At 38.0% G+C, this 24,518-nt stretch overlaps 1 protein-coding gene across 1 annotated transcript in view; it reads right to left on the bottom strand.

The window, feature by feature from the left end:
* Positions 1 to 24,518, bottom strand: part of ANO2 (anoctamin 2) — a 194,372-nt gene that overhangs the window by 151,498 nt on the left and 18,356 nt on the right. The window contains exons 4-7 of the mRNA XM_075491534.1: positions 8,150 to 8,248; positions 2,947 to 3,098; positions 1,641 to 1,695; positions 703 to 751 (exon numbers count right to left, since the gene is read on the bottom strand). Of these exons, the coding sequence (XP_075347649.1) occupies positions 703 to 751; positions 1,641 to 1,695; positions 2,947 to 3,098; positions 8,150 to 8,248 (355 nt within the window). The remainder of the gene's footprint in view (positions 1 to 702; positions 752 to 1,640; positions 1,696 to 2,946; positions 3,099 to 8,149; positions 8,249 to 24,518) is intronic.

Raw genomic sequence — 24,518 nt, 5'->3', positions numbered from 1 at the left:
AGTACGTTACCCTAGGACATTGTGATCTGCACATAAGTGGTCAAGCTTACAAAAGAACTTTCAGAAAACATGCCAGACTTCTTTGCCACCAGGGAGATATGTGTCATGATATTATAATGGATGAACGAAAAGAGTAGAGAAAAGAAAATAAGTACACTTGTACATGTTGTGGACCTCAAGAAAACAAAAGCCTCAAATATTTCAGGGTTACCCCAAAAGTGTCACACAATCTCTTCAAAAAAGCCATAGTTAAGCCATATATTTCACTATGCAGTTCATGGACAACATTTTTAAAGCTGCAGTGATAAAAATAACCTGGAAAGATGTATTATTCTATTGAAATGGCAAGAAAAATCTGCTCCTGGAAGAAATAATACAACATATTGTAGTTGACATCTGAATTTTCAAAAGCAGATCATATAATAATCAAATCCAATTTTATAACAACTCATGAAATGCAAGTTATGTGCCAGATCCTGCACCTGTAGAAATGAAAAGTAAGCTCCCATTACCATGTCCTACCCAAACCATGGACCAGAAAGTCTGATTTTATTCCTCAGGAAAAGCATTTGTTTCAATCTCTATTTTTTGTGGAAATGTGCCAGCATACTTTTGTGTTCTGCTAGAAAAATAAATATTCTGTGAGATACCTAAACAGTTCCTTGTAAAACAACATATCTAATTATCTTCCCTTCTTCTTACCCATGCTGTTTCTGGCCTTTGTAGATGTACGCTTCAAAATTTCACGCACCTGTGGAAAAGAGCAGTGATATAACACACAAATCGTCTTCTAGCATTATTTTCATCATGGAGCTAGCAATGAAACAAAACTTTAAAATAAGAGTCTTCTGGAGAGTTCATTTGCACCTACATTTAAATCATATGTCTCACTCATGTATAAATGCATGACTTGAGGGCACTAGTTCACACCTAACAATGCTATGGCAACTCTTACTAGTGGATTATCTGCCCTAACAATTGTAGGGTAAGTCCTGCTGTGTCACATCCTTATAAAACTATATTAAGTATAAGGACTTCAGGTAGAATGAGAATTTTACACTAAAGAAAATCACAACAAAATCTGACTTTGTAAAAAAAACATTTACTTTTCACATTTGGAAGTATAACATCAAGATGCACATAAAGTCATCAGTAAGTATGCTATGTTAATGAAACCCAAGTGTGTATGTATGAACATTGCATGTTAGGGAGGAGTTGGCATTGCATATGCAAAGAGAAATCTTGCTTCACCAACCTGCTGGAGACCTAGCAGGATCTCAGGAACATTATACAAGGTTTCTCACCAAAGACTGCTGGAGCTAGGAAGTTACTGTAGGATTGTAGAGGAGGTCCTTTTATGGAATAAAATCTAGTTAAAGATTGGGAAGCAGGGCTTAATAACAACTTGGAACAATGGAGAGGAGTCAGTAGCAATATTTCCCTACATAGCATCTCCTACTCCTGGACCACTGGGCAGCTCCAAAAGGGTATCTCTCACATATTTATGAATGCTTAGTGTTTTGTAGCAACAGAGAAATGCATAAACTGATGAAATTAGCAAAGTAGTCACCAACACTCACTATTAAAGTAAATCCCATTCAGCACAGTAAGTCAATGACATGTTACTTTCGTTTACTTACTATTCGGCTGCGGGTAGCATTGTCAAAAAAGGTGTCTTTATTTTTAATGTTATACCTAAAACATTGAGAGAAATAAAAAAGAATCATGTTTTCAGACGTGGTAGTAATGAGTAAGATAACATACAAGATTCTGATTTAGGATTCATTTAGAAACCACAGCAAGTAAGAAAAACCAATGTTTAAAGGAAATCTAGATGAAATAGTACAGCATAACAGACTGTGCTATTTAAGACCTAGTCATTCACAGTTCTACCAGAATTGCAATGATGGCTGGGCATAAAAATGCAAAAATATTAACCAACTTAAAATGCCTTTTGGGTAAGGAGAGCTTGTCTGTTGTTTACACAAGATGACCTTTCAATCTTTTCCTTATAACACACCCTCAACACTTTAACATTCTGAGGTTATGTTATTAGGTTTCAACTAGCCTAATGCAGATGTTCATTACTCTTTTCCAGGCGACTAACCAGGCAACATTTCACTTGCTTTCAAATAACCATTCCACTGGAATTATGCATTCCCTTAAAGCTTAAAATCATCACATGTGAAATTACCCTTCCCAGTTTATTCCTCTCAATCAATTCAGTATTCATTGAAATTGTCAGAGAGGACAATAAATGATATGGTAGGTCATTATATTTATTACTGAATTTTATTTATCAGACACAAATACAAGGAGACACCCATGAGGAAAAAAGGAGTGTTTAATGTCAAAGTGGGCCCAGAAGTATTATTCTGAGTGAAAGGGCAGGTGTCAAGAATTCCTTATCTGCATATTATTAGCCAAGTTTTAATTACTATAATAAATCTATCAAGAGGAAAAATATCAGATTTCTACTAGGTCTTTCTTTTTTCAAAACAGGCACTAATATCCTTAACCAAATAATCAGGAATTTGGTGCTAGGATTTTTACAATTCAAGCTAAAAACATAGATATTTTATTTGTTGCACTGCTTCCAGTGCCTTATCCAGCAGAAGGAAGTAGAACACTGGCAGAAAGTCTCTGCAACTTAGATTTCTGTTAATCCACCAAAACTGAACTCAGTGCCAATGCATGTTCTTTAGATCTATTTACTTTAGATCTATTCACTTGGCCTTCAATAAATTTAGTTTTATGCAGACATATGCTTTTATCACTTGGAAATACTATCCAGGAATAATCTGACAACTTGGATATTTCCTCAGGATTTCCAGAAATACTAAATGAATTTCTGAATTTTGATTGAAATACTGGTAGAAAAAATTACAACATTAAAATGACAAGTTATAGCTTTCTTCATGGCTCACCACAATTTAAAGTACTCACAAATATATTTTCTCTCTGGAAAATGGGTAAGACAGGCTTTTCATCTTGGTATTTTCTTGTTGTGGCACCTGGGGTTGCAGAGGTTCAGTCAATTTGCACCATATTTCATTTAACGTTTTGAGTATTCCCCCTTCTTCTGTGATTTCGTACATCTGAGTAAATAAAATATTGTTCATTAGCATCTCACTTCCAAAAATCCACAAAAATGAAAAAAAGAACAATTTGCTATCATGTGCTAAACACACATGTGTTTAAATTTGTAATTAAAATAATCGCCTTCTCTGAAGATATATTCCTGTATAACAGCAAGCACCTGAATCCATAAGGGTTTCAGTTCCAAAGAGAAGTTCTTATCCTTCACAAGGTACTTTCAGAAGAAAACTTAGTGCAGAATTGTTAATACAAGGAACCTCCTTACTAACTAAACTAGGAGCTGCAGGGAGATGACAGAAAGGCAGAGTAATTATTTTGACTTTGTAACTGGGAATAGAGGGAGCAGATAAAGCAGGGAGGGCCTTTACCTGATGCCAATTATATGGCCCTGCCAGAATAAATTATTCCTGGGTAATAATTGCTAGTATGGTCTGACAGCACATGTGCACATGCCATGAGAAGCAAGGATGCCAGGCTCATGGCTATGTGGCAGTCTTAAGTGCAAGGACCTAGCTTTTGCTGATTCAGATTGATGTGAAGTGCTAGGGAGCTTCCCAAAGATATGAAGGTATTTTTTCCTGAAATACAGACAACCTTATCAAACATGAGTGTATGTGCTCCTCATAGGACATTCCTTTCAGCCCTTTCACTCGCTTTGTTGCCCTCCTCTGGACGCATTCAAGTACCTGAACATCCTTCTTAAATGGTGGGGTCCAGAACTGCACACAGTACTCAAGGTGAGGCTGCACCAATGCTAAATACAGTGGGATAATCACCTCTTTTGACCAGCTTGTTGTACTGTGTTTGATGCACCCCAGGATGCAGTTTGCCCTCTTGGCTGCCAGGGCACACTGCTGACTCATATTGAACCTGCTGTCAACCAGCACCCCCAGGTCCCTTTCTGCAAGGCTGCTCTCCAGCCACTCCTCTCCCAATTTGTACTTGTGACCAGCGTTACTCCCTCCCAGGTGCAGAATCCAGCACTTGTTCTTGTTGAATTTCATGCTATTGATTATTGCCTGATGCTCCAATCTATCTAGATACCTCTGCAAGGCCTCTTGGCCCATGAGAGAGTCAACAGCACCTCCCAGTTTGGTATCATCAGCAAACGCTAATGGTGAATTCAACCTCTGCATCTAGATCATTGATAAATATTTTGAACAGAACTGGCCATAGAATTGAACCCTGAGGAACACTGCTGGTGACTTCTCCATAATTTTTCCAGGTACTGAGGTTAGACTAGCAGGTCTGTAGTTGCCAGGGTCTTCCCTCTCACCCTCCTTGTAAATCGTAATAACGCTGGCTAGCTTGTAGTCAGCAGGGACCTCCCCAGACTCCCAAGACCTTTGGTAGGTGATTGAAAGGGGTCCTGCTGTAACATCCGCTAACTCCTTCAGTACTCTGGGATTAATCCCATAAGGCCCCATGGACTTAAAAACATTCAGCTGATACAGATAGTCCCTTACAAATTCAGGGTCCACAAATACAAAGTCACTCTTCCCACAGTTGTGGTCCTCTGACTCAGAGGACCAGGCAGCCCAAGGTCTATCATTAATATTAAAGACTGAGGCAAAAGAAGTACTGAAGGCTCCACTTTTTCTTCATGCCTATTTGTCAGGTGACCATCTTCAACAAGTATTGGTCCAATATTCTCCTTAGACTTCCTCTTGCAATTAACATGCCTACTTTAAAATGCCTTTTTGTTGTCTGACACAACACTGGCCAGTTTCAATCTAGCTGAGCTTTGGCCTTTCATGTTTTCTCCCTGAATATGTGAACCACAGCTCTGTAACCTTCCTGCAAAGCCTGACCTTGCTTCCAGAGATGGTAAAATTTCTCTTCCTTCTTGAGCTCCGTGAGGAGTTCCCTGTTCAACCAAGTGGTCTTCTGCCCCGCTTCCTTGACTTAGGACATGCTGGATTTGCCTGCTCCTGTGCTTTTAAAAGGTGGTTCTTAAGAATTGACCAACGTTCATGGACCCCTAAGCCCTCAAAAGCAGTTTCCCAGGAAACACTGCTAACTAGCTCCCCGAGTAGCTTAAAGTTTGCTCTTTTGAAATCTAGAGGAACAACTCTGTTGACCTTTTTTCTCATTACACTGAAAATTTCAAACTCAACCATTTTGTGATCACTGTGGCCAAGACAGCCACCTACCATCACACCTCCCATGAGTCCTTCTCTATTCACAAATAGCAAGTCTAGAAGGGCATCTTTCCTAGTTGGCTCACTCAATACTTGTGACAAGATATTATCTTCAATACACTTCAGGAATTTCTCAGACTTGCTTGTCACAGCGGTACAGTATTCCCAGTTAATGTCTGGGAAGTTGAAATCTCCCATCAGAACAGGGGCTAATGATGCAGAAATTTCTCCTAATTGCCTGTAGAATAATTCATCAGTGTAATCATCCTGGCTGGGCAATCAATAGTAGACACCCACAACGACATCTGCTTTGTTTTCCATCCCCCTAATCCTCACCCAGAGACTCTCGATCATATCATCCCTAACTGCAAGGGCTGCACAGTCAAACTTCTCCCTTACGTACAGTACAACTCCTCCACCTTGCCTGCCCTGCCTATCTCTCCTGAATAGCCTATAGGCCTCCATCCCAGCATTCCAGTTGTGGGACTCATTCCATCAGGTCTCAGTAATACCAGAGACATCATAGCTCTGGGAATGGACCAAAGCTTCCAGTTGGTCCTGTTTGTTTCTCATACTCATATTTGAGTGTGGCCCATTCTCACTCATCAAAAACAACTGTGTTGTCATATCCAGAAGTATATATATACTTAAAACTGCTCAAAAAGTACCTTTTCCCAGCATGTCATTTGTCCTGAAAAATTATTTAAGACTGAACATTTGAAAAAAAAATTTTTTGCAACCAATTCATCAAGTTTAGAGTTGGATAAATACTTTCCACTGAAAATGCTTTGTTTACGGTTTCATTGGATGTTTGAATAAATAAAAATAGCATCAAAGAAAATACCTAATATGCCTTGAAAACAACCTTTTGCCTCTCTGAGCAAAAATAGAATTTTCTTTTTAGTGGTTACTGGCTGAATATTTCAGTTTGTATTGCCAAATCCCCAAAATACGTGTTTCAGTTTTTCAAAGTGGATTTTTGTTTTCTTCACAGGAAATTCGTCTTCCAACTGTCTTTAATTGCAAAAAACTTAAGACATGAATATAGTTTTCCTGTTATGCCTGCTTTCTGGTGGTGCACTGGTAGTGCTCCATTTCTGCTGTTGAGATAATAGAAAAGTAAAGTAGTCAAAAGAGTTGTCAGCAATATTCTCCTTAAAAGTGTCATATCATTTTTAAGTTATGCAAAACAACTTATTACCCTACAGTGAATTTTCAGGAAAACTGAAATCTGGTTTCCTTGTTGGTAGACATATTTCATTTCGTCTTCTTTTACACACCAAAACAAATTACAGGTACAAACCTAAATACTGTTTTCATTACTGCCTAATCAATGACTGCATGTCCATTTGCTCTTTGAATATTTGTCATACTATTCAATAAATATCAGTTACATGGCAATCTCATTCAACATGAAGTGTGCATAGACCTGATTGCTTCACTGAAATCTGTTGCTTTAAAGAAAAGGATGCTATAAATAATGTATAAAAATAGCAGTTACATTAAGTAATTTGTCAATATTTTTAGATGTCTTTACCCCAGATGATTCTGTGTCTTCAAGGCTTTATGATTTACTGTGCATTTTTTCTCCCATTCAGAGGAGAGAAGGGGATGCGGAACTGTTCGTGAATGACTAGGGCAGCCACTGGAGACTATCAGCCTCTGGAGACCTTAACTCAAAACAATATGATGGCAAAATTCCTCAATTAAAATAGTGTAAAATTTGCTTCGGTGTGTCTGCAAAAAGCTAGGACGGGAAAATTCCCATGAGGGAAGAAGGAGGGAGAATGAGCAAACACTAAAAATGCACAAAAGGAACGAAGCTGGGAAGGGATCAAAGAGAGGAGTTGAATATGTAGGTCAATTTCTTGAAAGGGCCTACTGGCATCAGTATGCCAGAAAGGACAGAGATACTGTAGCTGTCCAAAACCTACTCATTTTCAAATGCTGATTACAAGTAACCAGATTTTTTTTATTATTATTCTGGGATACAAACACAGTAGAGTAAGAGTATACAAGATTGGCTTGACCAAGCCCCTGACAGTGACAGATTCTAATACCATGAGATGTGAACAACGCTGAAGCTTTTGCTGGGTGGAAACAATCAATATGAAAAAAAACAAAACAAACAAAAAAACCAAAAACCAACAAGAACAACAACAACCCTGTGGAAGAAAACAAAATCAGTCTGTCATTTAATTCTAATAACAATGCAATGAAATAAGTTTTCAGTAGTGCAACTGATGAGTATCACTAACTGAAAGCACAAGGCAGTTCCACTAACTTCAGTGCAGTTGTTAGCCAGAGTGCAAAATCATTGCAGGACCACAAATTTTGGGATCTGCTCCTCAGAATTTACAATGTTTGCCAGCAACTCTGCTGAAAGCTCTAGATATTCTCAGCTACTGCAACTGTAAAGATAGTGAGCCAAAGTTTCCATGACAATGAGCAAGTCTGAATCCACTAAGTCATTGATACCACCAAAACAGACTTTCTCAGCATCCCCAGACTTTAGAGAAATCTTAAGGCAGTGACCAGCTATCATACTATCTCCCATTCTGCACCTCACCTTTGAGGAAAGTTCCTTGACAAAAATCCAAATAGCTACTGCCTTCTCAGCTTTCAAAGCCCTCCTTAGAACTCACCTCTGTCATCACTCTTCTGAACACAGGCTGTCAGCCAGCTGCCTCTGTGGCCTTTGAAATCCCCTTTGAAAATCCCATCTTAAATCTGACTCCGAATACTAAATCATCTCAAAATAATTAGTAATGTGAAAGAATAAGCCTGGCAGTTCATTTGCTCTGATTTTGAAATAAAGTAACTCTATGGGCTTCTATACATTTAACTACCATTCTGATCCACCCTTCTCCAGTCATACAACTAGTTGATAGAAGATGGAAGATACTTACCTTTTTAGTGGGCATTTTTATTTTAAGGAGTTCTGCTTCTCGACTAAGTACTTGCCAAGGTGCGTGTATACGGACAAAACTAAGTCCTTGGCTCTTATTCTGAAACATAAAATAGTGAAAACAATGTATTTCAATATTATCGAACAGAATACAGTAATAAGGTTTCAAGGTGTCAACTCCAACTAAATCATGCAACAGTAGAATCACAGTGAATAACCAACTTCTGTTAAAACTGGGCTTAAAAGTGACCTTTTCTTTAAAAGTTGAATCTTCTAATGCTCTAAAATCCATTAATCTACTGCCCACAGTGTAGTTGTGTGTGCACCATCAAGACAGAAGTCTACAGTTCCAGATGTTGGAATCGTGTGAATCAGAACCCCCCCAGCTACAGCTTCCATACTCAGATATTTTGTAAGTCATCTGACTTCATTAGCGGGCTTTTATGCCCATCTGAACCAACAAAGAAAAACCATTTCTTCTGCTCTGGGTGGGCTTTGCTTTAGGTTCCCATTTTCATTTTTGCCCAACTATTTCCTGGACACTTCATCAGATTAGTAGTTCCTTACAGAGGATCAGGCCCAACATTTACTGCCCTAAATATCTGCAGTTGGAGTAGCAACCCTAAACAAAACATTCAAATTTAACTTCTGAAGAGAGACATGAGCCTAATGTTTATGTAAATAACTGGTTATGCTGTGCAGAGGCAGAAGACTACAAAAGAGGGCCTCTGCACAGCCAGTCTGCTGCAATCTGGGCTGTTGAGAGGGTGCTATCCTGGTAGCACATCTGAGCTACATAAAGGCACTCCAAGATCAGAAAGCAGCACCCCTGGCAAAAGCATGAAAACGAAATGTAGGCATGTTGATACAGACTTTTCCTCAATGCACACAAATCATATCAGTAAATTATACAGATGAATGCTTACTGTGGAAATGAAGGGAATAAAAATTGGGAGGAAGATTAGAAAGAGGATATGAGGACATATTTTGGGAAGGACATGGAAGTGGACAGGGAGAGACTTTAACGGCTTGATTAATGCTAAGATTAATGATCTTTGTGTAGCTGTGTGCATGCTGGGACTTTGGTCCTAGGGCATACTATCACTTTGCATTTTCCCACCCATATGTGTGTAAGGATCAGGACAGTCCCCTCCCTTCAGGGGAGCATGAACCTCTATTTGCACTCCCTCATATATCCTGAAATTTAGAAGTGAGACAAGAAAACTGAAGCAGCTTGTCCAACTTGATGAGAAATGTAGCTGGGTTACATGTTGGGTTTAAATGCAAAACTCGGGTGCCCCACCTGTGAGTAGCTGCCTGTTATACGTACAAAAGGTTGCATATGTCTAGAGAAAGAATGTTAACGGACATAGCTTAATATCACTATAATCAACAAGCAGCATAACTCTACAAAGATGGGAACACAGGCCATATCCATGGAAACTTAACATCTTTTGTTGGAAATTGACTCCAGGAAAGTTCTCTTTGTCAAAAGCTTTGAGTTAAGAAAAGTTTTAAACAGAAATATGAGTCACAGTCTAAACGCATGTCTAAATCTAAAAGACTATTGTAGCACATTTACCTCAGAAAAGCCTCTACTCTCAGCTACAGTTATATTTTTTTAATATCAATTTACAAATAAAGCTGTATCATATCACATTGGCATCAGCATTTTAGAACCAGCATTTAATCTTTTCAAAGTGTATAAATGCTTAGAACTTCATGTAAGCACCAAACATGCATTTGCTGAATGTTTCATAATGATTTAAAAAAAAAAAATTAGATGGGAATCCTACTATTCTTATTGCAATCATTTTGCTTTTATTTCTCTTATAGCTGCAACATGAATTACAAAGATCACTACATCACTTTCAGCTAACATTTCTTCAGTGGACCAATGTTATTTTAAAGAGCAGAAGGAGCTGCAGAATGTCCCTTTCATCAGTCCACTGGGGAAGTCAGCTTTAAGAGAAAGAAGTAAAAATTTACTGGGCATGAGCAGATGTTCTGGTAATCATTTGCTGAAAATGTATTAATAACATATGAGAGTTTAAATTTCAGTGGGTGAAGATCAGGAGGCTTCTTCTCAGCTTTTGGCTAAAATCAAGCATGTGTTCTCTGTCTGGGGGACTATATTCCACATTGGCAAGAGGAGGGACAGTCTGATCTAATTGGTTGTTTCCAGCTCAGGCTCATATGACTACACAGATTGCAAATAAAATCAGTCAGATAATTTGAGAGAAAAGATCAGATGAAGAATATGACCTTTGTATATTTGAACAAAAAATTGTTGGAAAGTTGTGCTGTTCACAAAGTGATATCTGATGCTGAGGAATCAGAGCCTTAAAAATCTTTAAAAACCTTAAAAATCACCCCACGATAGGAAATTGAGATAATTTTAATAAAGACTAATGCAAAGTAAATAAAGTAGGGAAAACAGGACCGGGTGATTCCTATTGCATGGTAAACAAAAAGTGCAGAACAATAGACTGCTGAATATTTAGCTTGGGGTTACTAGAACCATGTTTCCCACATCTTCCTATACTTTCCTAATGTTAAAATTAATCAAAGAAATTTAAAATAAATTTTAAATCATCAATTTCATATCATATCCCAAGGGATAAACCATCTACCTAGTTTTCTATTGAGCTACCAAAACAAAAACCTATACCAGCTACTCCTTTGGTAAGGATCCTTTCCCCACTTTTCAAGCATTCACCTGCAGTAGTTCCAGTTGTCTGTTTGCATGCCCTTTTTGTCATTATCGTTATGATGACTGGCGAAGATCTGTTCAACTAACTTATTCCCAGAGTGCTTATTGTATTGCAAACATTACCAAAAGTTAGAGCTTGTTTTTCTCATTACCAGAGTGGATTTGTAACTGTCTACTGGAGTCATCCACTAAATGGTGTCATTTGATTAATCACCTGAAATGATCAAGGTACACGTGTTCGTGAATACAATTTAATATTTGCTCTAATGAAATGCTGTCAGTCTTCTATTTTGAATACTCACAATCACCATTGCTTATTCATTGTACTGTAGAGGTATCACTAAAGCTAACATGTTGTGCTGGCTAACGTTATTTTTGTCTGACCGTTCGCTTGTTATTTAATACAGCTATCCTTAATCAAGTCCTTTTTCACTTACAGCTGATGTCCCACAGGACTTTATTCTTGGCCCTGCATTGTTCTATGTCTATATCATTGCACTCCATGATTATATTACTCAAATGACTAAGTATTGCTATGCAGATGACAAACAGATTTGTTGCTCTCATGATCCTTTTTTCATCAAATCTATATTCCATATTACAGTGTTCTTCCAATAAGTTTCAAGAATGGAAGTTTTTCAATAAGTTGGTTCTGAATTATTCAAGATATATTTATATCTTGGCTTCTTTTCTATTTTGTAAAGTTGAATTGGGCCTTCCCATTTCAATAGGAAAACTCAGCATTAAAGTCAAATGGAAGAAAATCTGGAAGGTCTGGTTTGCTTTTCAATCAGCACATGAAGAAAAATATATCAGATATTTCTTTCAGTCTATCATGTATTCCTAGTAGTTTAAAGCAGGACTTTAACAGCAGTCTATATTGCATTTTTTTTCTGTCTTATGGACAGAAACGTGGAAATGTATAGGCTGAATAAAATCCAAATTTCTCCAAGGAGAATTCTTCTATCTTTCATACCTTAACAGTAAAATACATTAGCACCTGCATCAAGTCTAAGATTTATTGCAAACTTATCATCATCAAGGCCATAGCAGAAAAAAAAGTATAACTACAAAAGCTCTCATATAGATGTATATAAAGAATGTACTCCTATTGTTTATAATTTTACTACTGAAAACTCAAAAAGTTATTTTCTTTTTAACTAAAAGCTGAATGTTCTGAAACATGGCTAGACAAGCATAATAGCTAGACTAAGTAGAAAAGTGCTTTCTGCCCAAAAATTTAGATTTGTCATTGAACTTAGGTTTCTACAAAAGTCAGATATCAAGTGAGAATTTTGTCATTCTAAAGTTAGTGGCATATCTGTATTTCTCACCCCTTTGGACAGTTATAGTTGTCCAACAGTAACATGGAATATTTTTGAACCACTATAACACAATTACCATGCTTTTATTAATCTCTTCCAGTTCACAGTTTCTCAATTCCAGCCCTTGCAGGGACAGGCCACAGATTGAAGAGATGCACCGTGAAACATTCTCTATTGCAACAGGAGTTTGTGGAGAAGTCCTGTTGCTCCATAAGAGGACAGCATGTAAAAAGTGGAGTACAGCATGTCCAGCTCAAAGATTTCTCATAGTGCCATTATTTTGCGAGGCCAATTTGGCTCCCACCTTACCTCAGACAACCCATTTGTCATGTGTCATCCATGTCACCTCAAGATGAAGTGTTCTCTACAGTTTATTTAGACACCTCTAATATGAGCTAAAGCATATGATGCTCAAGGCATCATATTTGTCAGTCACAGTCAAGACAACAAAAAGGGCAAAACCAATAACTATACTCTGGAGAGCCTCAGACTTTTTTGTGGTTAGCATATTGCTCCTAGGAACTCTGCAAATAAAAAAATTCATTGCTGAATGCTACATTTTAGTAAGTCTTTCTCATTATTTCCTCATCATGAAATCACTCATCGCTCATCCTATATTAAAGGAATATAGTTATATATAACGTACATATTAAAGGAAATAAGTTATTTTAAAGTACTTGTCCAAAGAAATAGATTTCTGCTGTGTATCTTAATAGGAAGAAAAAAGCAACACTGAAGGGTAGAAAGAAGCTGAACAGAAGTGATTAACTACTGTCTAAGGGAGTCCAAGGGAACTGCTAATCTTTCTTATGATTTAAAAAAAATATACATAGGAAATGGAAAGGCATAAATTACAAAACCTGAAGCATGTAAACTTCCTTCTTAAAAAGACAAACTATATGGGCCTTAAACATTTTATCCTTCTGTGATTATTAAATAGACAGAAAAATACCAGACACGTACAGGCAGCAAGTTTCTAATGGCTTCAGTTAATATAATCAGACATCTTTTGCTGACATTGGTAATACCAGCCACACTAGGACAGCAACAGTGAGACAGTTTGTAGAGAGGAAAAAAAAAAAAAGACAGGTCCTAGTAGCTCAGTAAAAGTAATCATCTTCCCATTTATTCCATCACCAAATGGATCAGTCACGTCTGCAAATGCAATTGTTCAAAATTAATGTCTCCTCTCCTGATACCAGCCCTGGAAATTGAGGCAAATAACAATGTGATGTGATAGTGCAAAAAAAATACAATTTCTTGTTACTACCATAGAACTCCAGTCACATACATTTTACAAAAGCTGAGCCAAATATTGAGCTGTTGGGCCCCCTGCACAGGTAGCACGTGATGGAATGACACAGCATTGCCAGGTTCAGACAGCGACTATGAAAGCGTCTATGTTTTGTGCCAAATGTATTGAATCTCTGTCTGTACAAGGATTGGCATTTTGCTGATCTTTATGTTTTGTATCCAAGATACAAAATCAGTTTATTGCAGTTTATCGCATATCAGAGTGTATGTCAGTTACGTTATAAAAAGTAAGGGCAGTGCACTAGTCCGGGTGAGACATCAAGACCCAGAATGTCTTGACATGGAGATGTCAGTCCAGAGCAATTCCCTGCTCATGTTATCTATGTAATTGTAGGCAAGTAATTTAATTCTTTCTGTCACTGATTAAATGAAGATATCGGAACTTCCCTCTATCAAAAGACATTTGTAAAGATAAATATGTTACAGATTGAGAGGTGCTCAAATAATACAGTAGACAAATAAGAGTGTACCCTACACACAGTAGCCATACTACACATCTTAAAATTTGCACATTTTCCTTCAAAAACTGTAGTCCTTTTTGCCTTTTTCCAAACTTCCCCTTTTCTCTTTTCATTATTTCTCTGGGGTACAGATTTACCTTACTGTATGGCTGTATAGTGCCTAGCATAATGAGATCCTCACTAGTGTCTGCAGATTTTCTTGCAACAGTATTACAAATAATTAGCAGCAATCCCCGACAGCTCCAAGAAGTTCTCCCACTCCTGACAGATGACCAGTCACACATAGCACAAGTGTAAAGATGCAAAGCACAGGCTTGTTCACTGATGGCAAAGGTAAACTCCATCTAGTTCACAGAGTTAGGTTTATTTTTAGCTGCTCAACAATATATGAAGCAGACACGCTAAGTCCAAATTTCAGACTTTAAGCAAACCTGCAATAATATACACATTTTGACAGTTTTCCTTTCTTCATTTCTACCAACAGTGATGGCGTTAATGTCCTGTTTATTTTACTCTCTTACTCCCACCTCTGAGCATAAACAGTTAAAGAATATACTAGTGTGTATAAGCAAAGAACAGAACACCTTGGAATGAAAGATCTGGCCAAAACACTTTAAAAGAAACTATATAACCTTAATTGCTTAGATAAAGCACTGTGGAATGAAACAGTTGACTTTGCACATCCTTTGCAATGTTTCTTCATGGCATTGTTACCTTTCCAACCAAAATCTTCCCACTCATCTATAGACAGAAAGTGTCTCTGAATGGAAGATGATACAGGAAGCCTAAAAACACAGGCGTGCTTCCCCTGAAGAAGATGGAAATATTTAATGGCACACAACAGAATGAAAATGAGCTGTTAGAAACTCAAGCACAAATGTAGAATAGATTGTTAAGTCTGCCAAATACAAAAAAGGCCCAGACCTCTGCATTACTGCAGTACTCAATGCAGAACCTATATGGAGGTGAGTAACAAATATGTCAGGACTGTCATTCATTTTTAATTCTTTCTGAATGCACATTTTGGATTTAAAAATTAGTGCATTTTCCTGGTTATTTTCCAAATATTTATCTATGGCCACTAATTACTATAGCATGAAAAATGTGACTTTCAAATGCAAAGCAAAATCTTCCTTATTTGTTTAGAACGACTTTATCAACAAATTTCTCCTATGTCAATGACATAAATTTCTTGCTACAAAAGCATATCACACTTTCAGTACATCTTCTGAGACTGAAGAATATCAGAAATAATAATAAAATACAAAATTGAAAAAACCCCACCCAAATCAGACTTCCTCAAAGAGGAAGGGAGGAGTGTGTCTACTCTACCACCTCCTGTATTTTGGCAGTGTCAATGGAAAAACATGTAATCAGCTGGCCTGGCTACATCCAGTGCCAAATTACCTAGCAAATAAGCCAATATTCTGTAAAATACATCATATCAAACTTGATTATCAATAATAAAATCAACAAACTTCTTGAGGCCAAAGAGTTAACATTAAAAAGGGCAAAATGTAATTCCTCTTGAGGGAATGAGACACACTAATCTGCACAGAGATTTATACCCTAAACAATTTTCCAGATGAAGCAGCAAGATCATGAAAGTCAATCTTTAGACCAGATAACAGGCATGTTACCAGTAGCAGGATTAATGAAATAGAGACTGAACCCCCACTCTAGCAGTCTCAATCTCAAGAAAAAAAATTGGGGGGGGGGGGGGGGGGGAGGGGGGGGGAAGAGTGGTTAGGAGACCAAACTGAAAACCAGAGGAATGGCACCTTAAAATATTGTTTCATCACTCAATACTTGATCTGGGATATTAACAAACAAGCATATAAAGGGATGATTCAATTTTGTGTTGAAAGATTTTAAATTTCAATTCATTCTTAGGAAAAATATTTTTGAAGGTTTACTCTTTTTTAATTTAAAAGTCTTAACAGGTGGTACAAATGTATTTTGTTTACCAAGTATGTTCTCCTAATCATATGCTACAAGCCTTTCCAGGATGGTGTGTCCCTTCGAGGTCTCTCACCTCAGTAGCAGTAAAAGGATCAGTAGCAGTAAAAGGAAGGTTGGTTGTATTTGCAGAGGCTTGACTGGGAGGGGATTAAGATGAAGATAATCAAAGTGTTCTTGTTGGCTTGTTTGCTGGCAGGGAATTCAAAACCTCCCTGGACAGTTACAGCCTCAGTGTAAACAGGGAGAGAAGGGGAAGAAGCACTGGCAGTCGCACAGTACCATCATGTGACACATTTTGGCTAAGGCAACAGGTCCTGGGGTGGATAAATAATTGGTTAACCAAGAGGAAACTGGGTAGGAGGAGATCCTGCACTGCTGAAAAAAAAGTCACCAAAGGGGTTTTGCAGAGTCAGCACTGTACAGCATCATCATAAGTGGCCTGGAAAAAGAGATAAGCAGTGAGAAGACAAACGGCACTGATGAAGTTTTTCAGGGTAGCAAGGATAAGGGCAGACTGTGAAAAATTGTAGAAAAGCTTTATAAGAGTAAGAGCCTGAACAATGGTAAATTGCTTTCAATGTAAATAAATACAAAGCAATATCCGTGGGTTAAAACCAGTTTCACATGTAACATGCTGGACTCCGAATTGACCTATACCAGTCAGTAATGACATCTTGTGGTTGCAACAGAAAGTTCCTTGAAAATATCAGCTCAGTATTTTGTAAGAGCCAAGAAGTAAACCAAACATTGCATTCCATTAGGAAAGGAATAGAGACTAAGAAAAAAATATTATTTAAACAGAGAAATCAATGCTGTATCCACATCTTGAACTCAACGTGCAGTCCCTGTCTCCTCACCTCCAAAGAAACAAATTAGACCACAAATGGGTTCAGAAGAGGGCAACAACCACCATAAAAGCCTTGCTATGACAGCTATATAGGACTCACTGAGCAGACCGAGACCCTTTGTTCTGGAAAAGAACAACCTTAAGGAAGACATTGCAGAAGTCTATAAAATCCTGCGTGATAAAGAGAGGGGGTGTGGATGGACTGCCTACTGTCTCTTTCAGGGCAAGAAATAAAGGGCCTCAGACAAAGCCAGACTAAGCTATTGGGAGCCAGACTCAAAATAAACAAAAGGGCACAGATATTAATGCAGTGGGTAGTACCTCTGTCTTGCCAAAAGACTTTGTGGGTGCAAAAACTGTATGATGTTTCAGGAAGAAACTATACCAGACTTTGGAATAGATACCCACAGAAGGTTACTAGGTAGACAAACTACATCAAGTGGGGGAAATTACCTGAACTGAAAGTAGCTGTCATCAGGAGAACATTAGAGTAACAGTGTCATAAAAGTTTGTACGGTTCCTATTTTTTCCTAAACATTTTATCATTGCAACTGTTAGATACACAGTACAGTGCTGATGGACTGTCTCAAACTGTAGGATCATTTTATGGTAATTATGCCAAATCTAATAGGAGGGACGTTAGGCCTTTCTTTCTCCCCAGGATCTGACCTCCTGCTTCCTACTATCACCTCTTCTTCAATTAACTGCATAGCCAAAAAATACACAGTCAGCAATCTAACTGCCTCACCCTTGGACAGATTATAGGCTCCTGTGACTCACTATTGTCACGTGGGTCGCCTCCATGCCAGTTAAAAAAGGGGCTGGTTAACAGCTCTCTGTTCGGTGGTGGAGTGGAACCTGACTAGTAAAGGTGTCTTGGTAGGTGCTCACACCGTGCTTGGGTTCCCTACCATATCGCACCCTGCAATGCCTCAAGTCTAGCGAGTCATGGGGACTCAAGAGCTGTCATTAGTTCATAACCTCACCACTGAGCAGTTCCTCTGTCTTCAGGTTATGCTACAATCTGGTGATTAGCTTATATTGAATAATACAGATTATGATACAAATGCTTTCCTTCTGATGTTTTAATGAGACTATCAGGCTAGTCTGTCAGATGATGTAGTTTGGCACAGCTACATCAAGTTAATAGAGCTATTTAGATGGGCATCATTAAAGGTTATGACCTGAAAACTGAACACACGTGAGTCTGGATTCATGCAGGTTTATCACCAAGGGGAAAAAAATCAAAGTTAATTTGGAATCTGCAAGCACTAACTGAAGGAAGAAAAAATCCAGACAAAACACAAGGAAAAGAATTTACATTTGTTTTATTGTTGAGACTTAAGGGCCAGAAATACTTTCATCTTCACCAATCAACCAAAGCAAAGCTAATGATGCTGTTTTGTTATGTGTCCCAATACTCAGGTTACTTGAGAAAAAAACCACTTCTCTTCTTGCCTGGTACAAGGGAAATTGTTCTATTCTTGGTAGCTGTCAACAGGAATAAGCAGGAACAAGACTGAAGTACAGCATACTCCATGCCTGCTTCAGAAAGTCATTTCTCTTTTGAACCAAAAAATCTCAGACTGGGTGAGTCAAGATATGTCAAGGCTCAAAAACTGATTTGAAGGCTACAAAGCTAGTGAGCTATTGTCTATTAGGTGAGATTAGAAAGCATGGGATTTAACTTTAGATGGCATCATGGTTTAACCCAGCACACAGCTAAACACCACACAGCCATTCACTCACTCCCCCCCGTGGGATGGGTGAGAGAATTGAAAAAAAAGGTAAAACTCGTGGGTTGAGATAAAGACAATTTAATAGGACACAAAAGAAAGGGAAAATAATAATAATGATAAAAGAATATACAAAACAAATGATGCACAATGCAATTTCTCACCACCTGCTGACCAATGCCCAGCCAGTTCCTGAGCAGCAGACCCCCAGCCAGCTTTCCCCCAGCTTTATATGCTGAGCATGACATCATGTGGTATGGGATATCCCTTTGGCCAGCTGGGGTCAGCTGTCCTGGCCGTGTCCCCTCCCAGCTTCTTGGCACTCCCAGCCTACTCACTGGTGGGGTGGTGTGAGAAGCAGGAAAAGGCCTTGACTCTGTGTAAGCACTGCTCAGCAGTAACTAAAACATCAGTGTGTTATCAACATTATTCTCATCCTAAATCCAAAATACAGCACTATACCAGCTACTAGAAAGAAAATTAACTCTATCCCAGTTGAAACCAGGACAGATGGGGAAAGTGAGTGCTGGAAAAGGTCACTATCATCATATCTCCCTTTCCTACATTTTGGCACTAAAAAAATCACAACACTAAGTATAAAAAATGACCTTTCCTGTGTTGACCATGTTACAGTTTAAACTTCTTCAAAGCACGTGTTCTTTAAGGGAATTCATGCCATCTCCAGACTATAGTACTTGACTGTGGTTAGTTGCAATGGTGATAAGGTTTTGATTATTGTTAGGTTGTATTTACAGTCCTGGTGCTATTCATTTTAGGTCGTACAGCCAGGTGTGGGGAAGAGCAAAGACAGATTGCAAAAGAGTACAATGGCATTTCTTGTTATTCTTCAGCAAACGAGACAACTAAATTCAGGTAGGAATGTCTCTTTTTCTTCTACTAAACACACATAATGGAAGGAACCAGGCTGCATTTCCGACTGCCCAGCATCAGCAGGGGTAAAAAAGAGCCACACTGACTCTGGGACTAGTTCCTTGTACCCAAGGACTTCCTAGAGAAGAGGTTCCCAGCCAGTGAGGCACAAGCATGCTTCAGGTGAAGTGTGGAGGCCAAGCTGATATGCTCTCCTGGATGCTTGCAGGCTCTGCAGATGATTAGAAGGCAGCAACAGCAGCAGCAGTCCTGCAATCTGGGCAAATCATCAAGCAAGGAAAAATAATTGCTTGAAACATTGCAGCTGAGGCTAACATGAGAAGCTTAGCAAACAAGCTGGGAATCAGTGTCCAAGAAATATCTCATTCATAGATGGAAAGTGAAGTATTTTACTATTTCTGGAGTTCTAAGAGACCCAGCTCTCTCAGCTAATGTGGTACCTAGGCTGGAAATAATATCTTCCCACAGGGACATGATGATCACGACTGAAATCAGCCAGTAAATGGACAAATTAGATTTTCAGAAATGTTAATTAGCCAGCACTTTCTAGTGATCTCTGTAGAACGTGCTGAATTATCAACAGTTTTGAAAATCAGCCCTCAATACACTCTTATCACCACATCAGTTATCTCTCCCATCTATAACAGCTAGTCTCAGCTCCTCAAAAATTATGGTCCAAAAGACAATCACTCAGTAGATATCAGTAGAACACCTACTACAACACATACTGCATTCATCCATCCTAGCAGTACTGCTTTGTACATGCCATAACCTATGTTGGCCAGATTTAGCTCTCATCTCCATCACCACAAATTTGGAGTCACTCTGCAGAAAAAAAGAAAAAGGCAGCCAGTCAGGATTTACAAGTGCCAATTTGCTCCTTTGTAACACAAAAATTAAAGAGGGATTAGCCATCAGTTATATTGGTTATTTGACCAGCCATCTGTCAGGTTAAAAAAAAAAAAAAAAAATCAGTTGCCAAATCATTGTAACTGAAACATGAGTTTCAATTTCTGTTACAATTCTAAGAATAAACTGTCAGCAAATGCTGTTGCTATAACAAAGTTTGGTAAAGCTTGACACATTATAAAGTTGTAGGTTCTCCAATACATTTCACAACAGCATTCAACAGAAACATATTTTAGTAAGATTTTATTTTTGGGTTGACATTGAAATACGAAGATTTATGTAGAAAGCTGAACAAATCACTTCTAGAGATGTAAGGGTCAGGTGGGCTATTAACTTTCAACTATGAAAAAGATACTTAGCAGACAGAATGTACAATATGAATATTCACCTGATACAATGCCAAAGTTTTTGTGCCTTGAGGGAAATGAATTAGCAAAGCAAAAATGTAAGTTTTGTTTTTTCAAACCTGGTGGTATCACACTAATTGAAATTTACAGGAAATCACTACCAGATTTTTGTAAGAAATACGGTGCTATACACTGATAGCAGTAAGTACCTTCATCCGCATCTTAAAATCCATTTTATGCCTCATTAGAAGTGCTCCTCATTTTGTCATTTTCATAAATCTTTTTGTTTGTTTTACATCAGCACACCCAAAGAAAATCACATAGTACCTCTGTCTAGACAGGCTTTTTTAAAAAATATATATATTGCATCACATTGAACATTTTTGTACCTTTGCTTCAGCATGTTTCTGCCATGTTTTTCCTACACTTCTGCCATACTGAATAGTATTAGCAAGTACTATTATTTTCTGATAAACACTAAAAGTTCAGAAAAGGGAGACTATGTAACAAAGCTACATATACACTATGCTAGGCTGTGACTTAATAATGGGAAGATATGTTCAGCAACAGATTACCCAAATCTTGCATAGCAAAAGCCAGCTACGAGATTAGGAGAGTTCTCTGAGGTCTGCCTGTTGCTCAGAGGCTAAGGATGCTCAAGCCAAATCTTTCCTGTAGGTTAGGCACTGCAATCCTTAGACATGTCCTGTAATGCATTTACTCTCCAATGTATTTCCTTCTATACATCATGATAGCTATTCATGACCACTAAATCAAATCTTTCTGAAGTCAAGAGGGAAAAAATATCTCTTTATACTAGTGTTATTAAGGTCTGCAGAATCTAGCCATCATTTTTAAAGCTCTGATAAAGTCACACACTTAAGCTTGCACCTTAACTGGGTAATTTAAGAGCATTCACAAACTGAACATACAGGAAGTCATTCCTGTAGTTTTGAGTGCCTCAGCAGGGTGTGCTCTTAAGGACTTCAGTGACTGCATTCTTGAGAAAGAACCTCAGGACATGGTCTCATAACAGAAACTGCTACAGCATCACTGTCCTCACATGTCTGACATTGCTGGATAAGTGTTAACATACATGAACAGTTCAGAGGTGATCACACTTCAAGTGATATCATTAACTCTAAGTTTATCAGAAAAGACATATCAGGATTGAGATCAAAAGAAAAAAGGGGGGGGGTGTTCTGCCCTTTTTTTTTTTACTTATTTTGGCAGTCTTCAGTAAACATAGCTGTCTCAAGCAAAATTCTGGTCCATTTGCAAGGGGGCATCACCAAATCTATCATTTAATACTGATCACAAGATGCATTTTGTTCTTGGCATACAGTGGGGAGAGTATTCTGAGATGAGAGACTCCGAGTTATTCTGCAAAACTGGGAGCAAGGAAAAAATGAGCAGATTTAAGCAGTAATTGGCAAACAGTAAGAAATGAGCAGACTAAGGTATGGCAATAAATTAACTGCATATTTTGGCTTAGCAAAGAAACAATATAGAAAATTGTGTGTTTGCCTTCCATTACTACCTATCCTTACTGGCATTTATATTACACAAATATTGTACTTGTGGTCAAGGACAATTTAAATGCATTGTAATATCTTTAACCTTAAAGTTCTTTGGTCAGATTGAGATCTCATTTACACAAGTTTGAGAGGATAGCACATATTACTGATTCTTTGTACTCCCGCTGCAATTTATCTTGGTTACTCTGTTCTATTTCCTTACACAGAAATTATAATCTTGGTAATAGAGGATCCATCTTTTTCTTCTGTGTTTATTCAGAACACACTGGATTCTCATCTGTCATATGCCCCAACAGTAGTATAAGTAGCAGTAACCACATAGATCCAGATCTGGCAATATAACTTTTGCACATGATGTTAAAACATTAAAAATATAACTTTAAGTTTATCATTCACTATTAAAAATATTGAGTTGAGCTTTTGCCAAAAAAATCACATATCGATCACAGATAACTGAACAGATGTTTTGGCTGAAACAGGCTTCAACTGGAACATTCACACATACACAAAATGACCTCAATATTGGTAGGATATTATGATTTTAGAGCTTTCTTAAATTTCATTTCAACAAAGACCGTTAACTAAATATTTGCAACATATGTTAGCTCTTTCCAAATATTTATAGAGATGTTTACAAAAAAAATACAACTATTGCAATGCTTCCTTTTGACTAAAAGCACAAACACACATGCACAAGTTTATATAACTCTGAAAGTCTAAAAAGAGCCTTAATTCCCTTAAGTCCACTCGCTAGTATAGAGAGATATATATACACACACATGCACAGTATACATACACACTCTTTTATATATATACCCAAATTAGAAACCCCTGCTTGAACATTGACCCTCCAGGGAGACTGCCTTGGCATTCAAACCTTCTCCCCCTGCCCCCACCAAAGGAAAAAGCAGGATTTGTCTTCCCACAGAGCAGTATGTGAATACAGGGAGTAGCACTGAGAGAGAGTCCTGAGCAGGAGCATCCCCAGATCATGCTTTGTTATTCTCTAAGGCAGCCTCCCAGGGAATTTAACTGCCTGAAATGTCACTGGTCCCCTCTCTCTGATCCATCCGAGCACCTCACCTTGCAGGCTCACAACTCACGCAGGCAGTTGGTAGGTTGCCATTTCACATTAATTTGGGCTGGTGTAAGTTACAGACGTTGTGGTCCCAAATTCCTTCCTACCCCTAGCCATGTGGCTACACACCCACCCCTCCACCCCCTTGAGCCAGTAGTCACATTTCTATAACTGGATAGTGAGGTTTTTTAGCCAGATCAGTACCCTGAAAACTAAATCCTAGTTTTAAAGAGCGATTAATTTTCAACTGGATCCACACCTTGAGTGGTCAGCTCCTGGCAGCACTGCAAGACAGAGGAATGTGCAAGACACATCGCTCAAAGCAGGAAAGAAGAGGGCAGATTCACAGAATCCCTAACTTGGATCAGCCTGCCCTGTGCCTTCAGGATGCTTGCAAAAATGAAAACAAACAAAAGCTTTTCTTCTTGCTGTTGACTCAAATTTAATGTCCAATTTTTTTTTTGCTTTTGTCTTTTAATTTTTTAAATATCTGTTTTTGAATAACATTTAGGCAAATCTCCTCTTAAAACAGCATTTTGAAACAGACCAGAAATGCATACTATAAAAAAAGATAAAGCAAACTGTGTGTTTTTCTGAAACTTTGGGGTTTTATCCCTCAAATTAATCATTGAATTGGTATGAATCCCCAAATACTTTTGATCAATCATAAATGTATTTTCCATTAAAATCTCACTCCAATACACTTTGCCTGCCTGTAGTTAACAGGCATACATTGATGTCTAATCATAATATATTTGCCAAACCCAGCTTTTTAGAGAAAAGTAGTATTAAATTTACAGTAGTGCACCTTTTGCCATCAACTGAACAGAACAGATTGGTAAGCAATATTTAATAACTATAAAAATATAAATAATTTAATTTGCATTTATTTTATGATTAACAACTGAAGTTCTATAATTTATACAAAGCAGTCTATAATAAATACAGCTGTTACTATTACAGGCAAGTGGCAGAATAAAGACACAAATTCGTTGAGAGGAAGAAAAGCTGAAGAAGTACAGAGGGTGTGTGCAGGTAAAAAAAAATATCGTGTGAAGAAAAGAAGCCGCGGGAAACACACCTGCACAGAGGGTTTTCAGTTGTGAGAATTAACTGTAAAGATTAATACAGACAAGCTGCTGAGACAACTTCACATTTTTCATTCTCATTCTCCTTCACATGAATGCATTTATATGTTTGAAAACCTGTTTGCCAGTGAATAGTTAGCATCACCTAATTCTCACCTCCA

Source organism: Mycteria americana, chromosome 1, assembly GCF_035582795.1.
Source record: "Mycteria americana isolate JAX WOST 10 ecotype Jacksonville Zoo and Gardens chromosome 1, USCA_MyAme_1.0, whole genome shotgun sequence".
NCBI classification, from domain to species: Eukaryota; Metazoa; Chordata; class Aves; order Ciconiiformes; family Ciconiidae; genus Mycteria; species Mycteria americana.
Note: the sequence above shows the minus strand (reverse complement) of the source record. Positions and strands in the feature narration are given on the sequence as shown.